The sequence below is a fragment of the Scyliorhinus torazame genome, chromosome 13, assembly GCF_047496885.1.
Source record: "Scyliorhinus torazame isolate Kashiwa2021f chromosome 13, sScyTor2.1, whole genome shotgun sequence".
Taxonomy (NCBI): domain Eukaryota; kingdom Metazoa; phylum Chordata; class Chondrichthyes; order Carcharhiniformes; family Scyliorhinidae; genus Scyliorhinus; species Scyliorhinus torazame.
The window spans coordinates 140,432,906-140,450,207 of record NC_092719.1 but is presented as its reverse complement, the minus strand read 5'-3'; the positions used below and the strand labels follow the sequence as shown (position 1 = coordinate 140,450,207).

At 47.5% G+C, this 17,302-nt stretch overlaps 1 protein-coding gene across 26 annotated transcripts in view; it reads right to left on the bottom strand.

The window, feature by feature from the left end:
- Positions 1 to 17,302, bottom strand: part of LOC140388298 (contactin-4-like) — a 3,617,424-nt gene that overhangs the window by 1,470,793 nt on the left and 2,129,329 nt on the right. For all 26 annotated transcript variants that reach the window (XM_072472208.1, XM_072472210.1, XM_072472213.1 and 23 more), the window contains one exon: positions 12,472 to 12,598. In XM_072472208.1, the coding sequence (XP_072328309.1) occupies positions 12,472 to 12,598 (127 nt within the window). The remainder of the gene's footprint in view (positions 1 to 12,471; positions 12,599 to 17,302) is intronic.

Below are 17,302 nucleotides of genomic sequence, written 5' to 3'. Positions count from 1 at the left end.
GTGGTAGCTGGGTTGGCCTTCCATTTTAATCTTTAAGTGCTGTCTGCAAGACACAAAACTGCAGAAACAGCAGCAGCATAGAAGACAGCAGCACGTGTGCCTTAAGACCTGGGTACTGCAGCATCATAAAGTCTCCAAATCTGTTCCTTCTTAAGTTCACTAATACAAAACACTGACCTACTGGCAACCGGACTACAAATAACTAACTTAGTCCATCTCTTCGAGAGAATCCTGAAATGGCTCTGTGGTATTTGATGTTCACCGAGCTCGACTTCAGGAGTGAAAAACCTTTTCTTCACCATGCCTGCAATGTGTGTTTTCCAAGATGAGCCAATCACATGAATTACAAACTATTCTTTCATTTTTAACAAATTAGCTGTATTTTGCTCAAGTATATATATGTATATGTTGGTCTGCGAGTGAGTGAGTGAGTCACATTGCATTAGACTTTTGGGGTGAATGCATGAATAAATAATCCTCTTTATTTAAACCCACAAAAAGCTTGCTGCTGATTATTCAAATTGTTCACACAGTCAGGGGTTGAGAAACACATGCATCTTCTTCAAAGAAACACTGATTACAAACAATGGTCAAATCTCTCTCGTCTCTGTCTGTTGCAATGCCTCGCAAAATGTAGCCGGATTATAAATGTATGCTTCTTTTTAGAAACTCATTTATCTTCCCCTCAGCCCTTCTTAGTGCTTTACTTCCAATCTTCATTTACCCTTCAAAGTCCCTGAATATGGCATTGCCTCCCAGGAGAGAGAGAGAGAGACACCTTCAGGCTTCACATGGTCAAAATAAATCTACCAATGAATGACTTGATTAGTTGTGAACCAAGTAAAAAGCTGTGGCACATGGGCAGGATGAGAAATTATTTGTTGGGAATTAGTGCATCGAAGACAGAAACTCAGGGGCTTTGCAAGGGTCAGTAGAGAGGGAGGTAGATGTTTGGGACTGAACTTATGTGGGAGTAATCTTTTAGATATATGATTAACCATGATTTGAAGTAAAGCAATGTCTTCCTAATCCCATTCCAATCATACTCAGTTTAAACCTATGGCCCAAGTAGGAGCCTCTGCACATTATCTTTCCAATTGATTATCTTTCAAATTAGTTTTTATTAACGTAGCATATCTTTCCTGAGAATTATATCTGCCTCAAATATTTTAATTATAACACATCCTACATAATGAAAAGTACAGTAAATCCTGCAGTATATCCAGGCGAGCTAAAGGTATCCTCCACCCCCCCCCCCCCCCCAAAACCCTGATTGTCTGCAATTAATCTACAGAGTAAACACTCAGACTTTGTTGACACAAGAAGCTCTTGACTGCCATATACACAGTTGCCCTTTGATTTGGAAAGTAATTCATGTAACAGCACATCTATTATCAGGATTCTGTAAGGGGAATTTACCCAGGATCACGGGTCGAATGAATAGCACCTCCACACAGGAAGGTTGATCAGTCATTAGTTTTGAATTCCCACTTCCCCACCGACCTGCACCCCTCTCCAGAGGAAAGCAACCAATTAATTCATACCATCACATAAAGATGTGTACAAGCAAAAACTAGACTTTAATCTGTTCCATTGACTGGCTTTCCAATGCTGTTAACTTGTCAGCTAACTAACAAGGCCATATCTAAATTGATCTCACCAATTTATGTGCTTCAAACAGTCATTTTATAATCAGCAAGTAAGTCTAGCTGAACTACCCTCTTCTGACTGAACTCCCTTTGTAACCTCTTAACATTTTATCAATTTTGCCATTTAATTATTTGTACAATTTATGTTTAAGTGTTGTGAATACATTATAAGATTAATAAAAAATTGTTAGGTTATAGCTATCTGGTTCATTCATTCAATTAGAAGGTTTTGTGGTTACAAAGAACATCATGGTGTGAATAGTAACACAATCCAAACTGGTTGAGGCAAGACAGTTCATTAAGCCGCATTTATGGATGATTTACTCTCGGTAAAAGCTGGTTGGTAAACACAGACAATTCCTTGACAAGGACTTCACATGGAGAGTCAAGGATTCTTCTGTTACCTTTGGTAAATATTCTTGTTAGAAGATATACTGCCGCGCAGGATGAAAACTGGTTTTCCAGTGATGAAATTTATGAGAATCGAGGTGAACTCGAAGAGGATGAGAAATAATTGTTTGTGTTAACTGTAGAAAAGGGGGTTGGTTTCATAAAAAGTAGCAGAACTCATTACAGGCCTTGATGGCATGCAGCCTAGACTGTTGAAGAAAGTAACGGTGATCTGAAAGCAACTGTTCAGATCTCCTGAGTAAAGTATTATCCGCCAGATGACAGAAGTGTGACCAATATAACAACTTTGTTCAATAAGAGAAAGAAGGATAAAGTCAGTAAGCTTAGATTAGGGGTATCGGAAAAATGGCCCACAGGCTACTTTTGGTCTGATAATACTTCCATCTAGCCTGTCGGAGTGGATACTGAGTGGAGTTTTTGGAGCAGATTTACTATGAAACTGTTTGCACTTACAAAGGCTCACGAGATGATGCCGTTTGTCTGACAAGGCGCTGTCAAGGAGAAATATGCAATGTAACTTTCTTCACAGCTGTGGTGCTATGCTGAACAATGCTTCTGCAATGACCATCTGCATTGTGAAAACAAGTTGAAAATTATCGAATGACTGACCTTTAAGAGCCCACTGCAGGTGTTGGTGAATGCCATCATTAAGACTCGACCCATACCGGCTGAGCTGGCTCCATAAGGAGGCAGTCTGTTGATTTCTTCTCACTCATTAATCAACTTATCTTATTGCTGTGGACTTTGATCAAAGAGGGAATGCATTGGAAGATTAAAGCAATTTCAGAGTGCCTGCTGATGAGCTCATCAACGCAGTGAAGGGCTCACCCAGAAAAGGATGAACAGGGATTTGTGGCTCAGAACAACCTTTCGTTTGTATTTGGTTCCATGCATTTTCTAATGAAATGCTTTTTGACAAATGGTAACAGCTGATTTGCCGGTCTCAGGTAGAAATTGTTCTTGGGATAGGAATTTAGAGGCAGTTCAGTGAAGACACATTATGTTTATTCCTGGAAAGAAGGAGTAGTCCTATGAGGAAAGGTTAATCAGGTTGGACCTATACTCATATGAATGAGGTCTGATCTTGTTGAAACCCCAGCCGGGTCGGAGAATCCCGGGGGGTGGCTGCCGTATTCTCCCGCGCCGTTTTACGGGCGGGGGCGGAATTCCCACCACATCAGTCGGGGGCCGTAGGCAGCGGCCCCCCCGGCGATTCTCCGGGCCCTGAATGGCCAAGCGGCTGTCTGTTTTTTGCCAGTCCTGCCGGCGTGGGTTACGTGTAGTCCCACACGGCGGGACCTGCAGGTAAGTCGGCAGGGGCGGTCCTCGGGGGTCGCGGGGGGGATCCGACCCTGGGGTGTGGGCCCCCACGGTTGCCTGGCCCGCGATCGGGGCCCACCGATCTGTGGGCGGGCGTGTTCCATGGGGGCACTAATTCCTTCTGCGCCGGCCCCTGTATGGCTCCGCCATGGGCGGCGTGGAGAAGAGAACCCCTCCTGCATGCACCAAAATACGACGGCTGGTCTGCGCATGTGCGGAATCATGCCGGCTGTTCTGCGCATGCGTGAGATCACTACGGCCGTTCCACGCATGCGTGAACTCGCGCAGTCCCTTCGCCGCTGGCTAGAGTGGCGCCAACCCCTCCTAGCCCCATAGACAGGTGAGAATTCCTCACCTTGGGGGCCCGTTGACGCGAGAGTCGTTGGCGCCGGTTTTCCCTCCGGCATGGGGTCTTAGTCCCCGGAAGGGAGAATCCCGGCTATAAGCTTCTAAGGGGACTGAACAAAGTAGATGCTGAGAGGGTGTTTCCCCAAATGGAGTAATCGAGACCTGATGGGGGTAGTTTCAGAATAAGGGGTGTCCCATTTAAGGTGAAGATGAGGAGAAACTTCTTCTCTCAGAGGATTGTTATCTGTGGAACTTTCTACCCTAAAAACAGTGAAAGTTCGGTCACTGAAGGCTAAGGTTGAGTTTGACAGATTGTTTAGCTATGGGGGCTCAAGAGTTATGGGAGAACCAGCAAGAAAGCAGGGCAGAGGCCAAGATCAGATCAGTCCTGATCTTATTGAATGGCACAATAGGCTTGAGGGGGCCAAGTGGCCTACTCTTGGTTCCATTTCTTTTGTGCTTATTGATCCAACACTTAAATAGCAACATACTGAACAGATGTTGTCAACATGGTACAGAATGCTCCAAGAACGTCCCTTTTCCATTGTTTGATAAAACCTTCCAGAACAATAGTTCAAAACATTCCACTCATTGAAGCAGAGTTAGGGAATATTGTTGCAAACACAGACACACAAATCACAAACACGCTCACACACAAAGTGAGGGTTTCTAGAGATATAACATGCACTTAGCACCTAACAAAGCATAAGAAACAGGTCATTTGTTCACAGTCTTTAAGCTGATCTTTGAAAATGGTGCAGGCCTGAAGAATTCTATCCTGGTTCCTTGAAGTCAAATGAGGTTAGAAGTTTCTGATGTTCAGATGAAAATGTGGCTGAGCTCCCGTAGTGAATAAAAATAACCTTGCAGGTGAAACAAATCAGTCTCTCTTCTCTGCCTAAGATGACTGTCTTTTTGAGGAAAGGTTCCTTTTTCCTATTGAGCAATCTTACGCTCTGAAGTGTTCACCCCAGGATGCTCTGCTAGGCTTCCTTGCGGAATAAGTTACTGGCTCAGTTTCTGGCAATTTCGGTCATGTGACGGCAATGATGATATATTCAATTGTTCACATAAGGGGTGGAGGCCGATGTATTTGATACACAATGGGGATATGTTTGATGTCCCATCAAACATTCCAGCTATGATCCCCTCATTAAATGACTTTATTTGAAATTTCATCTTTCTGCAGCTAATCGGTCCAGCAGCCATTGTCATTTTAAAACACTAGCATTAAAATGTTGAGGGATAGTCAATTAGCACCTGGGAAGGCAGTTTGCAACTTCCAAATATATTCTCTCTCAATGTCCAGAAACTACAACAGAAGTAGTTCTGCCAACAGAAGGGCAGCACAGTGGCGCAGAGGGTTAGCCCTGCAGCCTCATGGCACCGAGGTCCCAGGTTCAATCCCGGTTCTGGGACACTGCCTGTGTGGAGTGGGCACATTCTCCCTGTGTTTCGTGGGTTTCACCCCCACAACCCAAAGATGTGCAGGCCAGGTGGATTGGCCATGCTAAAGGGCAGCACGGCAGCATAGTGGTTAGCACAACTGCTTCACAGCTCCAGGGTCCCAGGTTCGATTCCCAGCTTGGGTCACTGTCAGTGCGGAGTCTGCACGTCCTCCCCGTGTCTGCGTAGGTTTCCTCCGGGTGCTCCGGTTTCCTCCCACAGTCCAAAGATGTGCAGGTTAGGTGGATTGGCCCTGTTCAATTGCCCTTAATGTCCAAAATTGCCCTTAGTGTCGGGTGGGGTTACTGGGTGATAGGGTGGAGGTGTGGGCTTGGGTAGGGTGCTCTTTCCAGGAGCCGGTGCAAACTCGATGGGCCGAATGGCCTCCTTCTGCACTGTAAATTCTATGAAAAAAAAGTAGCTGATTTCTGGAGTCCACTTTGTGAAAGGATAGGGTACTAGTTCATGTTGCTCAGTGCTTCAAGGTTCCAAACGGGACTACCATTCCAGCTGGCCCGAGTCTGAGCTAGCTTTTATAACTCGATTTCCATGAGTCCCAGCAGGTGGGCCTCCGCCCACTAACGGGGGAGTTCATATTTCACAAGCACCACGGAGAGATCACCGCCCGCCGGGTCGGAGAATCGCCGGGGGGCTGGCGTGAATCCCGCCCCCCCCCCCCCCGGTTGCCGAATTCTCCGGCACCGGAGATTCGTCAGGGGCGGGAATTGCGTCGCGCCGGTTGGCGGCCCCCCTCCCCCGCGATTCTCCAGCCCAGATGGGCCGAAGTCCCACTGCTAGGATGCCTGTACCGCCGGCGTGGATTAAACCACCTCTCTTACCGGCGGGACAAGGCGGCGCGGGCAGGCTCCGGGGTCCTGGGGGGGGCGCGGGAGCGATCTGGGCCCCGGGGGGGTGACCCCACGGTGGCCTGCCCGCGATCAGGGCCCACCGATCCGCGGGCGGACCTGTGCCGTGGGGGCACTCTTATCCTTCCGCCTTCGCCACGGTCTCCACCATGGCGGAGGTGGAAGAGACTCCCTCCACTGCGCATGCGCGGGGTGCCGTGAGTGGCCTCTAACGCTCCCGTGCATGCGCCGTCCGGCAATGTCATTTCCGCGCCAGCTGGCGGGGCACTTCCGCCAGCTGGCGGGGCGGAAATCAGTCCGGCGCGGGCCTAGCCCCTCAACGTTAGGGCTCGGCCCCCCAAGATGCGGAGGATTCCGCACCTTTGGGGCGGCGCGATGCCCGACTGATTTGCGCCGTTTTTGGCGCCGGTCGGCGGACATCGCGCCAATACCGGAGAATTTTGCCCCAATTGTGGTGTCCCCTGTGGGTCTCGTGAGGGTTATTGTGGCCTGATGTGACCGTCACAATATGTCATTCAAAACTGTAAGCAAAGCTTGGAAAATTACGCTAACTGCAAGTATACAAGATAGTTTGGTGAATTAACATTTTCTGAAAGTAATGTCATTAAAACAATACATTTTTATTTATGCTCACCATATAAGTGATACTGCTGTTAAGCATGTGCATTCTCACGAAATAGCTGAAAACATTTCTTGAGGAAAATTAGTGCTGCATGCTCAAAGCTGAAGAAATTGGGTAATTTCTGATAAATGTGGCCCATGCCATGTGTCAGGGCAGCATGGTACCATGGTGGTTAGCAATATGGCTTCACAGCACCAGGATCCGAGGTTCGATTTCCACTTGGATCACTATCTGTGCTGAGTCTGCACGTTCTCCCAGTGTCTGCGTGGGTTTTCTCCAGGTGCTCCGGCTTCCTCCCACAGTCCAAAGTTGTGCAGGTTAGGTAGATTGGCCATGCTAAATTGCCCTTAGGTTAGATGGGGTTGCTGGGTTACGGGGATAAGCTGGAGGTGTGGGCTTGGGTAGGGTGCTCTTTCCAAGAGCCGGTGCAGACTCGATAGGCCGAATGGCCTCCTTCTGCACTGTAAATTCTATGATTCTCTGATTCTATGAGGACATGGAACTGGCCTACCATCCAAACATTTACGGGAGAACAATTAATCACATGTCATATGTGGACCTACTGTTTGTGTATTCCTGGGTCAGTATTGTATCCACTTATATTCTCTCCATATATGTTAACATTCAGGTAAAGGAGATCTCAAAGGCTGGGCACTCGGAAGCAATTGAATCCCCATTTTAAATTAATTCAGACCTCTCATATGGGGCGAAATTCTCCCCCAACGGCGGGATGCCCGCCGACTGGCGCCAAAGCCGGCGCCAATCAGACGGGCATCGCGCCGGCAAAAAGGTGCGGAAGTCTCCGCATCTTTGGCGGCCTAGCCCCAACATTGAGGGGCTAGGCCGACGCCGGAGGGATTTCCGCCCCGCCATCTGGCGGAAATGGCGTTTGTTGCCCCGCCAGCTGGTGTGGAAATGCGGTGCATGCGCGGGAGCGTCAGCGGCCGCTGTCAGTTTCCCGCGCATGCGCAGTGGGGAAGAGTCTCTTCCGCCTCCGCCATGGTGGAGGCCGTGGCGGAGGCGGAAGGAAAAGAGTGCCCCCACGGCACAGGCCCGCCCGCGGATCGGTGGGCCCCGATCGCGGGCCAGGTTACCGTGGGGGCACCCCCCGGGGTCAGATCGCCCCGCGCCCCCCCCCCAGGACCCCGGAGCCCGCCCACGCCGCCTGGTCCCGCCGGTAAATACCAGGCTTGATTTACGTCGGCGGGACAGGCAATTCCTGGGCGGGACTTCGGCCCATCCGGGCCGGAGAATCCAGCGGGGGGTCCCGCCAACCGGCGCGGCCGGATTCCCACCCCCGCCCAATCTCCGGGAGCGGAGACTTCGGCGGGGGCGGGATTCACGGCGGCCAACGGCCATTCTCCAACCCGGCGGGGGGTCAGAGAATGACGCCCCTGAAATCCATTGTTTTTATATTATTTGTGCAATAAAGTTTACAGCATCTGGGGAAGCAAAGAGGGATATGCTGGTGGAGCACAACAATTCCACTCATTGTAGATTGGGAGCTGGGCAATGCAATACTGGGGCATGGGAGAATCAGGATTGGTAATAAGCGGCCATTATAGTGAATCAATTTTGGAATTTCCATGATCAAATTCAACATTAGAACTTCTAATGGAAAATGGGACAGAATTTAATGACAAACGGAAAGACTTTGCAGACAGAGAGATGTAAGTACTTGCACAGACCCAAGTCATTTTAAAAAATATATCTACTCTCGATACAGGTTATTTAGAAGCTGTGGACACGTTATTGTAATGTGCTTATGACACAAAAATAGGGGGCGCGATTCTCCGCTCCCGCGCCGGTTGGGAGAATCGCCTGGGTCAACAAAATTTCCCGCGACGCCGGTCCGACGCCCTCCAGCGATTCACGGAAGCGACCAGATCGGCACAATCGCGTTTTGCACGGCGGGTTACAGTGAATCACCCGAGACAGCTGTAATGGCGATTCTCCGGCCCGGATGGGCCGAGCGGCCTGCCCAAAAAGGCGGGTTCCCCCTGGCGCCGTCCACACCTGGTCGCTGCCGGCGGCAACAGCGCAGGAACGCTGGGGGGGCGGCCTGCGGGGGGGCGAAGGGGGATCCTGCACCGGGGGGGGGGGCCTCAAATGGGGTCTGGCCTGCGATCTGTGCCCACCGATCGTCGGGCCGGCCTCTCTGAAGGCAGACCTCCTTTCTTCCGCAGCCCCCCAAGATCTGTCAGGCATCTTCTTGCGGGGCAGACTCGGAGAGGACGGCAACCACGCATGCACGGGTTGGCGCCGGCCAACCCCCGCATGCACGGGTGACGCCAGTTATGCGGCGCCGGCCGCGTCATGTATGCGGCGCCGCCTTTATGTGGTGCCAAGGCCTGGTGCGCGTAAATGACGTGGTGCCGCTCCTAGCCCATTATCGGGCCCTGAATCGGTCGGGTTCGGGGCCGTTTCACGCCGTCGTGAACCTCGACGGTGTTCACGACGGCGCAAACACTCTGCCTCCATTTCGGAGGATCCCGCCCAGGATGTTTGGCAAACATTGATGTTAAAATATTTCAGAAGAACATAAATTAGTTGATCAGGCAAATAAGTTGACTCTGTTGCTTAATGCAAAGAAATGTCATGTGATGCAGTTTTTGGATGGAAAGGAAGGCATGGGATTTTAAATTAAATATAAAAGCGCTGAAGGATATGGAGAAATGGAAGCCATAGGGTGGTAATATTTTCCTCAACATGAAACTGAAATAACAAGTTGTAGTATTTTGCGTTTTATAATTATAGGCAAGAACGTCATGGTAAATTTGACAATGTAATGGTGAAGTTACAGTTTAAGCACTGTAAACAGTTGTTCACTGCCCATGGTGGAAACCAGGGGCGGGATTCTCTGATAATGGGGCTAAATGTTGATGCCGTGGTAAACGCCGGGCGCCAGCACGGGTGGCGCAGATCTGCGCATGCGCGCCATGGCCGGCGCAGGTCCGCGCATGCATGTGGGTTGCCGTCTCGATGCTGGCCCCCAGGCAACAAGGCGGAGCCCTACAGGGGCCTGGCGTGGAGGAACAAAGGGCACTCCCCCCCGGAATTAGCCTGCCCGCCGATCGGCAGCCCCCGATCGCAGGTGTGGCCACCATGGAGGCCCCCCCTGGAGTCAGAACCCCTTCCCCCCCCACCACCAGGATGGCCCCCGCAGCCAGAACGCCGAGGTCCCACCAGGTAGGACCACACGCGAATGGCGGCGGCGGGACTCGCCCGGACTCGGCGGGCATTCGGTTTGTCGTGCGTGGAGAATCGCCGGGGGGGGGTGCTCAACGGCGCCGCGGCGACCGCACCGATGCCATTGCTGCCAATTCTCCAGTCGCCTGAGAATCGGCGGCCCAGCGTTGGTACGGCGTCACTCGATTCACGGGCCCCCCCCCCCACCCCGAGTTTGGTAGCTAAAATGTGGCTACACAACCAATTTCGGTGTACTTGCTGTCTACCCTTATAAATTTTCCTTTTTAAAATACTTATTCATTTTACTTTTATAAACTTTTATGTATTCTGTTTGCACCAGAGAGGGCATCTAAGCCACAACAAATACAGATTATAGATTCGTCAGGATGATGGCAGTTATGAACTGTGGGCTGGATATTAACATTTGGCCATAAGCATTTGGAAAGGATTTCACTGCATTAATGTTAAACTGGTATGTAACCATCAAAAGATTATCATGCATGTCTGCATGAACTAGCAAGTTGCCATGATGCCTTAATTCTCCACCAGTTAAGTCTGTCCCCAAACTTCACAGCTCCAAGCAGAGTCAGCTCCTTGGAGACAAGCGCAGCCCTTCAACAAAGTGGCTGATCACACCCATGAGGTGCCCTACCACTGACACACATACAACTGAAGCCACATGCACACAACTGAAGCCACATGAACAGAACAGAGATCATCGAGCAAATGTCAATTGCTGACCCAGCTATCTCACAGGAGTTTCCTCCATGCCAACAAAGACGCAGGTTAAATGCAAATGTCAGTGAGTTCCAGATAACTTCCCAACATGCTTGGCATTTTTTGCTTCTTAATCTAACTAACCACCCAACGACTCATCCTGGTAAGTTAAACTTCCTCCCACCAAAAGTTAGCAGAAGTGACTTAAGGTGCTGGAAGCAGGTCCAGCAGGGCAAAATAGGCTTAAAGAGATTTAACAGTGTTTTTAAGATTACACAAAGTGTTGTTGGAAAAAATGGGTCTTTGTGATGAGCAGTCACTGAGAACCTGAGAGGGGTCCGGACTTCAGAAATATTCCTTTGTGCAGTATACAAGAAATGCTTTGCATTTGAATAGCTAAGATAGGGACTCATGCATCAGTAAAAGGAAAAGTGGAAAATTAATAGGAACAGAGAAAGATATGGGGAGAGAATTCAAGAGTTGGTATGGTTTTTGTATTTCTGAAGCAGGAAACTGGAACAGGCATAAAGGCGTGAATACATGCTTCAGTGCAATTGTTCAGTGTTTTGTTCTGTGGAAATATGTTGGGATGACACAGATTTATTAAAGAAATGGCAATTCATCATCCACAACTTGCATTTACATAGTGCCTCGAAGGAGTAAAGCATTTGAATACTCTTCACAGGAGCAACATCAGACAGAAATTGATACCAAGGGATATTAAGAGAAGGTAGGACAGATGACCAAATGCTTATTCAAAGATTTTACCGAACTTAAGAGGAAGGAAGAGAGGTAGAGATGCACAGAGGTACAGGAAGGGAGGTCAAGCGGCTGAAGGTCTGGCTGCCAATGGTGGATTGATAGAAATCAAGGATGTGCAGGAGGTCAGAATTAGAGGAGTATGAAGATCTCGGAAGGTTGTACGCCGAAGGAAGTAACAGAGGCAGCGAGCAGTGAGGCTCAGGAGGAACTTAAATAGAAGGATAAGAATTTTAAATCAAGAGGTTTCCTCATTTGGTGCTAATGGAGGTCAGCAAGCATATGGTTGATGGTTGAAAGGAACTTAGAATAATCCAAAAATGTTGATATATGAAGTACAAACAATGGAAAAATATCACCAAGTAATGAATTGTAATGATTCGTTAGGTTTGCTGATAGAATGTTTCACGATACTATGCTACTTCTGATCCTTTCTAATGATAAGATCAATAATATTCTAAAACTAAAAAGAGATCACGGAAAATGTATCAAATTCAAGATTTTTATCTGAGAAAACGTTATCTTCAGATTACACCACATGTCCCCTGTGTACATCAAGGGATTATTTACTGGATGATCGTTTTCATCCACAAGTCATTTTGTTGACATCACATTACACCAAGTCAGCTGCAGTCATTTGTGTCAAAACATATTTCTTAGATGGATTTACATTTTTTGAGGAACATACTAACATGATTCCAGGTGAATAATAACTTTCCCAATTGGATCTATCTGAAATCAACTCATTTAGATGACTTAAATGATTACTATTTCTGTTCATTCCCCACCATGGTTGATTCTTAGCTATAATGCCACAACAAGTGACGAAGGACATATTGGCATAGTATGTAGATGAACAGAGAAGGTTCTTGGTCAGCGAAAGTATAATAAAACAACCGCAGTATGCTCAATCCGTGTTAATTAATTTCCAATTAACAGAGATGCAAATACTGGCACGGTTTTCATCTTTCTGGAATGGTGATTTGCAGCTGCTGTGCTTAATTTATCTTCTCCCGATCTTGTTGCAAATAATGACTCAAATCATGCTGCCCAATTTTTGTGGAATATTTGAAGGAATGTGTAAAATGACACCACCCGGCCTTCCTTTCAAAAAAAAGTACTGGTAAAGATATTGCGAACAAACCTGTAATGTGGTGTTGGGTTCCCTGTTGCTTCACAGTTCAGTGTGGCTTTCTTCTCTTCGGAATCCACAGGAAACACAAAGTCATTAGGCTCATGGATAAAAACTGGCCCATGTGGCTTGCCATTATCTGCGTCAATAAAAAGAAACAGACTATATTAGGTTACTCACATAAGGATTGTTAGGATAAGGGTGTCATCAGTCACAGGAAGTAATAAACACAAAACAACTGCAAAACAATTTGGAGAAAAAAAAAGCACAAGCAGGCAACACATATCATTTCCATTTATAGCAAGATAGTATGTGTTGCATCAGAATGATTGTCTACATGTCATTCTTGCACTCTTGCATCATTGTTTCCATTTCTATTACAAATTGGGAGAAAGATAGGTAAACAAAACAGGCTTTGGTTGAAATTACAACCAAATACTATTTTTAGATAATGTATTTGCTTTGCTCTCTGATTTCCAAATTAAGGACTTAAAATGAGTGAGGGAACAATGAGTGAGAAATCACTGTTACCATTATCAACCAACAAGGAGCAAAGGACAATACAGCACAGGTACAGGCCCTTCGGACCTCCATGCCTGTACCGATCGATGTCAGGGATGTCAGAGTGATGTTTGTATGTATGGCAGCCAACCATTTCTAAAGTACATCCAACAATAATTAAATAAAATGTGAAGATCAGCTAAAAGCATCCAGAATTAATGACTATCATTTCATTAAAAGAGTCATTTCAATTAAATAACACCTCTAGTTTTAGAAATGTTATCTTTGTACAAATATATATCAAATCATTTGCAGCACACGTTAATGAGTGTATTGCCTAGTATTTAATCATACAGTGATCATAGAGCAAGTCTATTTCCATGATTTTTTGAAAGGCATATAATTAGTCATCTACATTTTGATGAGCTTTGCTGCTCCCCCCAAAAAGCAATACCATTTTAATTTAAAAGAAAATCACTTCTAATGTCACAAACCTTATGCTGTGTTATACAACACATGAATATCTGTTTCTCAAAGATTACCTCACTTTATATTCAGGCTATGTCATTTTTTCTACCCATCTGTTTTTCTGAAAATATCAGTTTAAAAGATCCTGAATAATAAGAAAACACAGCTGTCAACCGACGAACGTGTTGCTCAGAAAATTTAGAATGATCAGGCTGCATTTGACAATTTAAAATGTCCAAAAGCCAGCTGTGAATTTCCACTTGAAATAATGAAAACTCCTGGGATCAATGGGTAGGTATCTCAAACAAATCATAATTTGGATTTACACTTTTTTCCTCATAAATGACTGTGTCCTTGTTGAAGCAAATCAATCCCATTTCCCACGCATCTCACCCATAACTATACTATCCATGTCGAGGTGAGGTATAATTTCACAGCTTTTACATAAAATTCACAGAACTATTCTTTTTCTAAATACTTTATGAACGTTTTGCATCGGGGCTTGTACAACTTAATTCAGCACACTTACTTCTTGGGTCACAATTTTAGGCGTCAAGCATGGGCACAATGTCTAGGTATTATTTTTGACCTGTAACAGGCTATAGGTTTCATTCGGCTTTATTCCTGCCAGTAATAGGTGGCACTTCTGATTGTCTAAGCTCCACCACCCAGATCTCTTTCTCCAGCTGATGCTGCAGGGTAATTTCATTTAAATTTGTTCATATTTTTCTCTTCTCCAAACTGCTTCAAAATCGAGAAGCCAAAGTTTTATTTCAAGTTCCTGGGCGAAATTCTCCGGTATCGGCGTGATGTCCGCCGACCGGCGCCAAAAACGGCGCAAATCAGTCGGGCATCGCGCCGCCCCAAACGTGCGGAATCCTCCGCATCTTGGGGGGCCCAGCCCCAACCTTGAGGGGCTAGGCCTGCACCGGACTAATTTCCGCCCCGCCAGCGGAAAAGGCCTTTGGTGCCCCCAGCTGGCGCGGAAATGACATCTCCGGGCGGCGCATGCGCGGGAGCGTCAGCGGCCGCTCACGGCATGCCCGCGCATGCGCTGTGGAGGGAGTCTCTTCCGCCTCCGCCATGGTGGAGACCGTGGCGAAGGCGGAAGGAAAAGAGTGCCCCCATGGCACAGGCCCGCCCACGGATCGGTGGGCCCCGATCGCGGGCCAGGCCACCGTGGAGGCACCCCCCAGGGCCAGATCGCCCCCTCCCTCCAGGACCCTGGAGTCCGCCCGCGCCGCCTTGTCCCGCCGGTAAGGTAGGTGGTTCAATCCACGCTGGCGGGACAGGCATTCTAGCAGCGGGACTTTGGTCCATCCGGGCCGGAGAATCGTGGGGGGGTGCCCGCTAACCGGCGCGATTCCCGCCCCCGCCGAATCTCCGGTGGCGGAGAATTCGGCAACCGGCGGGGGCGGGACTCACGCCAGCCCCCGGCGATTCTCCGACCCGGCGGGGGGGTCGGAGAATCTCACCCCCTGTTCTAATTTACAATTTATATTTAATTTAATTTTAACTTTTACTGTTACTTTGAAACTTTAGTTCATCTGCCTTCTGCTCCTCTCCTTCCTGCTGCTCACCTCATTTTGCCTTATTATCTACCTCAATCTGAGGCCTCCTGCTGTTATCTAGTTTCCCCAAACTTCGTCAAGCCTGAGTGGAAAGCCAACAACCCCAGCATAGAAGCATTGATCACACTTGATCAGATCTACTGGTAGGGGTTGGGGGCCACAGAACATCATATGCATCCCAGACACGGGACTCCAGGAACAAGTGCTCTACTTGGAGCTTCAAGATGATAAGTGAGCTCCAGTGGTGCAGAGGAAATGCTTCATGGAAACCGTCAAAGCATCGTTGAAAAAGTGCAACATCCTCACCAACATGTGGGAATTACTGACTGAAGACTGACGGAATGGAGGAAAAGCATCCATGAAGGAGCTGAACACCTTGAGTTTTAGTGCCAAGAGCAAGTTGCAGCCTGACATTGACAGTAAAAGAAGCTAGTGGCAATCTGGGCATCCCACCCACCCATTCCTCCAACCACCATCTGTCCCAACTGTAACAAAGGCTGTAGGTCATGCATTGGACACCTTAAGTCACCCAAGGATACATTCTTAGTGTGGAATCAAGTCATCCTCAACTCCGTGGGACTGCGCAAGGAGAAGAGAACACCACCACTGTGCTCAATGGGGAGACTTTGAACAGATCCAGTCACTCAAAATTGGCTATTCATGAGGTGCTGTGGGCCATCAGCAGCAGAAGAATTGTATTTAACCACAATGTGCAACCTCATTGCTTGGCATACCCCCCACACTACCATTACCACCAAGCCAGTGGATTGACCCTGCTTCAATGAAGAATGCAGGAGGGCATGCCAGGAGCAACACCAAACATACTGAAAAATGAAGCGTCAGCCTGGTGAAGCGACATCACAGGATTACTTTCATGCTAAACAGCATAAACAGCAAGTGTCAGACAGAGCTAAGTGGTTCCACAAACAGATACTCAGATCTAACCTCTGCAATCCTGCCATATCCAATCGTGAATTGTGGTAGATAATCAAACAACTCACTGAAGGAGAGTCCACAAATATCGCCATTCACAATGATGGGGAAGCGCAGCACATCAGTGGAAAAGATAAGGCTGAAACATTTACAACAGCCTTCAGCCAGAAGAGTCAACTGGCTAACCTATCTCGGCCTCCACCAGTCATCAGCCAAATCAATTCACTCCACATGACATCAAGAAATGGCTGAAGGTAATGGATACTGCAATGGACATGTGCCCTGACAATATTACTGAAGATTTGTGCTCCAGAACTTGCTGCGCTCCTAGCCAAACTCATCCAGTACAGCTTCAGCATCTACCCAGCAATGTGGAAAAATTTCCAGGTTATGTCCTGCACACAAAAGCAGTACAAATTCAACCTGGCCAATTATCGCCCCATCATTCAACTCTCAATCATTAGCAAAGTGATGGAATGAGCCATCAACAGTGCTATCGAGCTGCACCTGCTTAGAAATAGTCTGCACACGGATGCACTGTTTGAGTTCCACCAGGGCCACTCTGTTCCTGACCAGTTACAATTGACCAGACGCTGAACTGGAATAGCCATATTAATATTGTGGTTACAAGAGCAGATCAGAGACTCTGAGTCCTGTGACAAGTAACTCACCTCTTGACTCCACAAAACCTGTCCACTATTTACCGAAGCACAGTCAGGAGTGTGATGGAATACTTTCTACTTGCCTGGATGGGTGCAGCTCCAACAACACCCAAGAAGCTGGACACCATCCAGAACAAAGCAGTCTTCTTGATTGCACCTCTTCCACAAGTATTCAGTCTCTCCACCACAGATGAACCATACCAGTATTGGGTACTATCTGCAAGTGTAGGGGTCTCTCCTGGTGATTTTCTTATTTCCTCATTCTTTATTTTTGCCATTATCATTTTGATCTATGGATGCTTAATGAACATATAGAAACATAGAAAATAGGAACAAGAGGAGGCCAGTCAGCCATTTGAGCCTGCTCTGCCATTCATTATGATCATGGTTGATCATCCAACTCAATAGCCTCATCCCGCTTTCCCCCATATCCTTTGATTCCCTTCGTGCTATAACTAGCTGCTTCTTGAAAACATACAATGTTTTGACCACAACTATTTCCTGTGGTAACAAATTCCACAGGCTCACAATTCTTTGGGTGAAGAAATTTCCCCTCATCTCAGTCCTTTATCGTCTACCCCATATTTTCAGACTGTGAGCCCTTGTTCTGGACACACCCACCATTGGGAACATCCTTCCTGAATCTACCCCGTCTAGTCCTGTTCGAATTTTATAGATTGCTATGAGATTCCCCCGTCATTCTTCCAA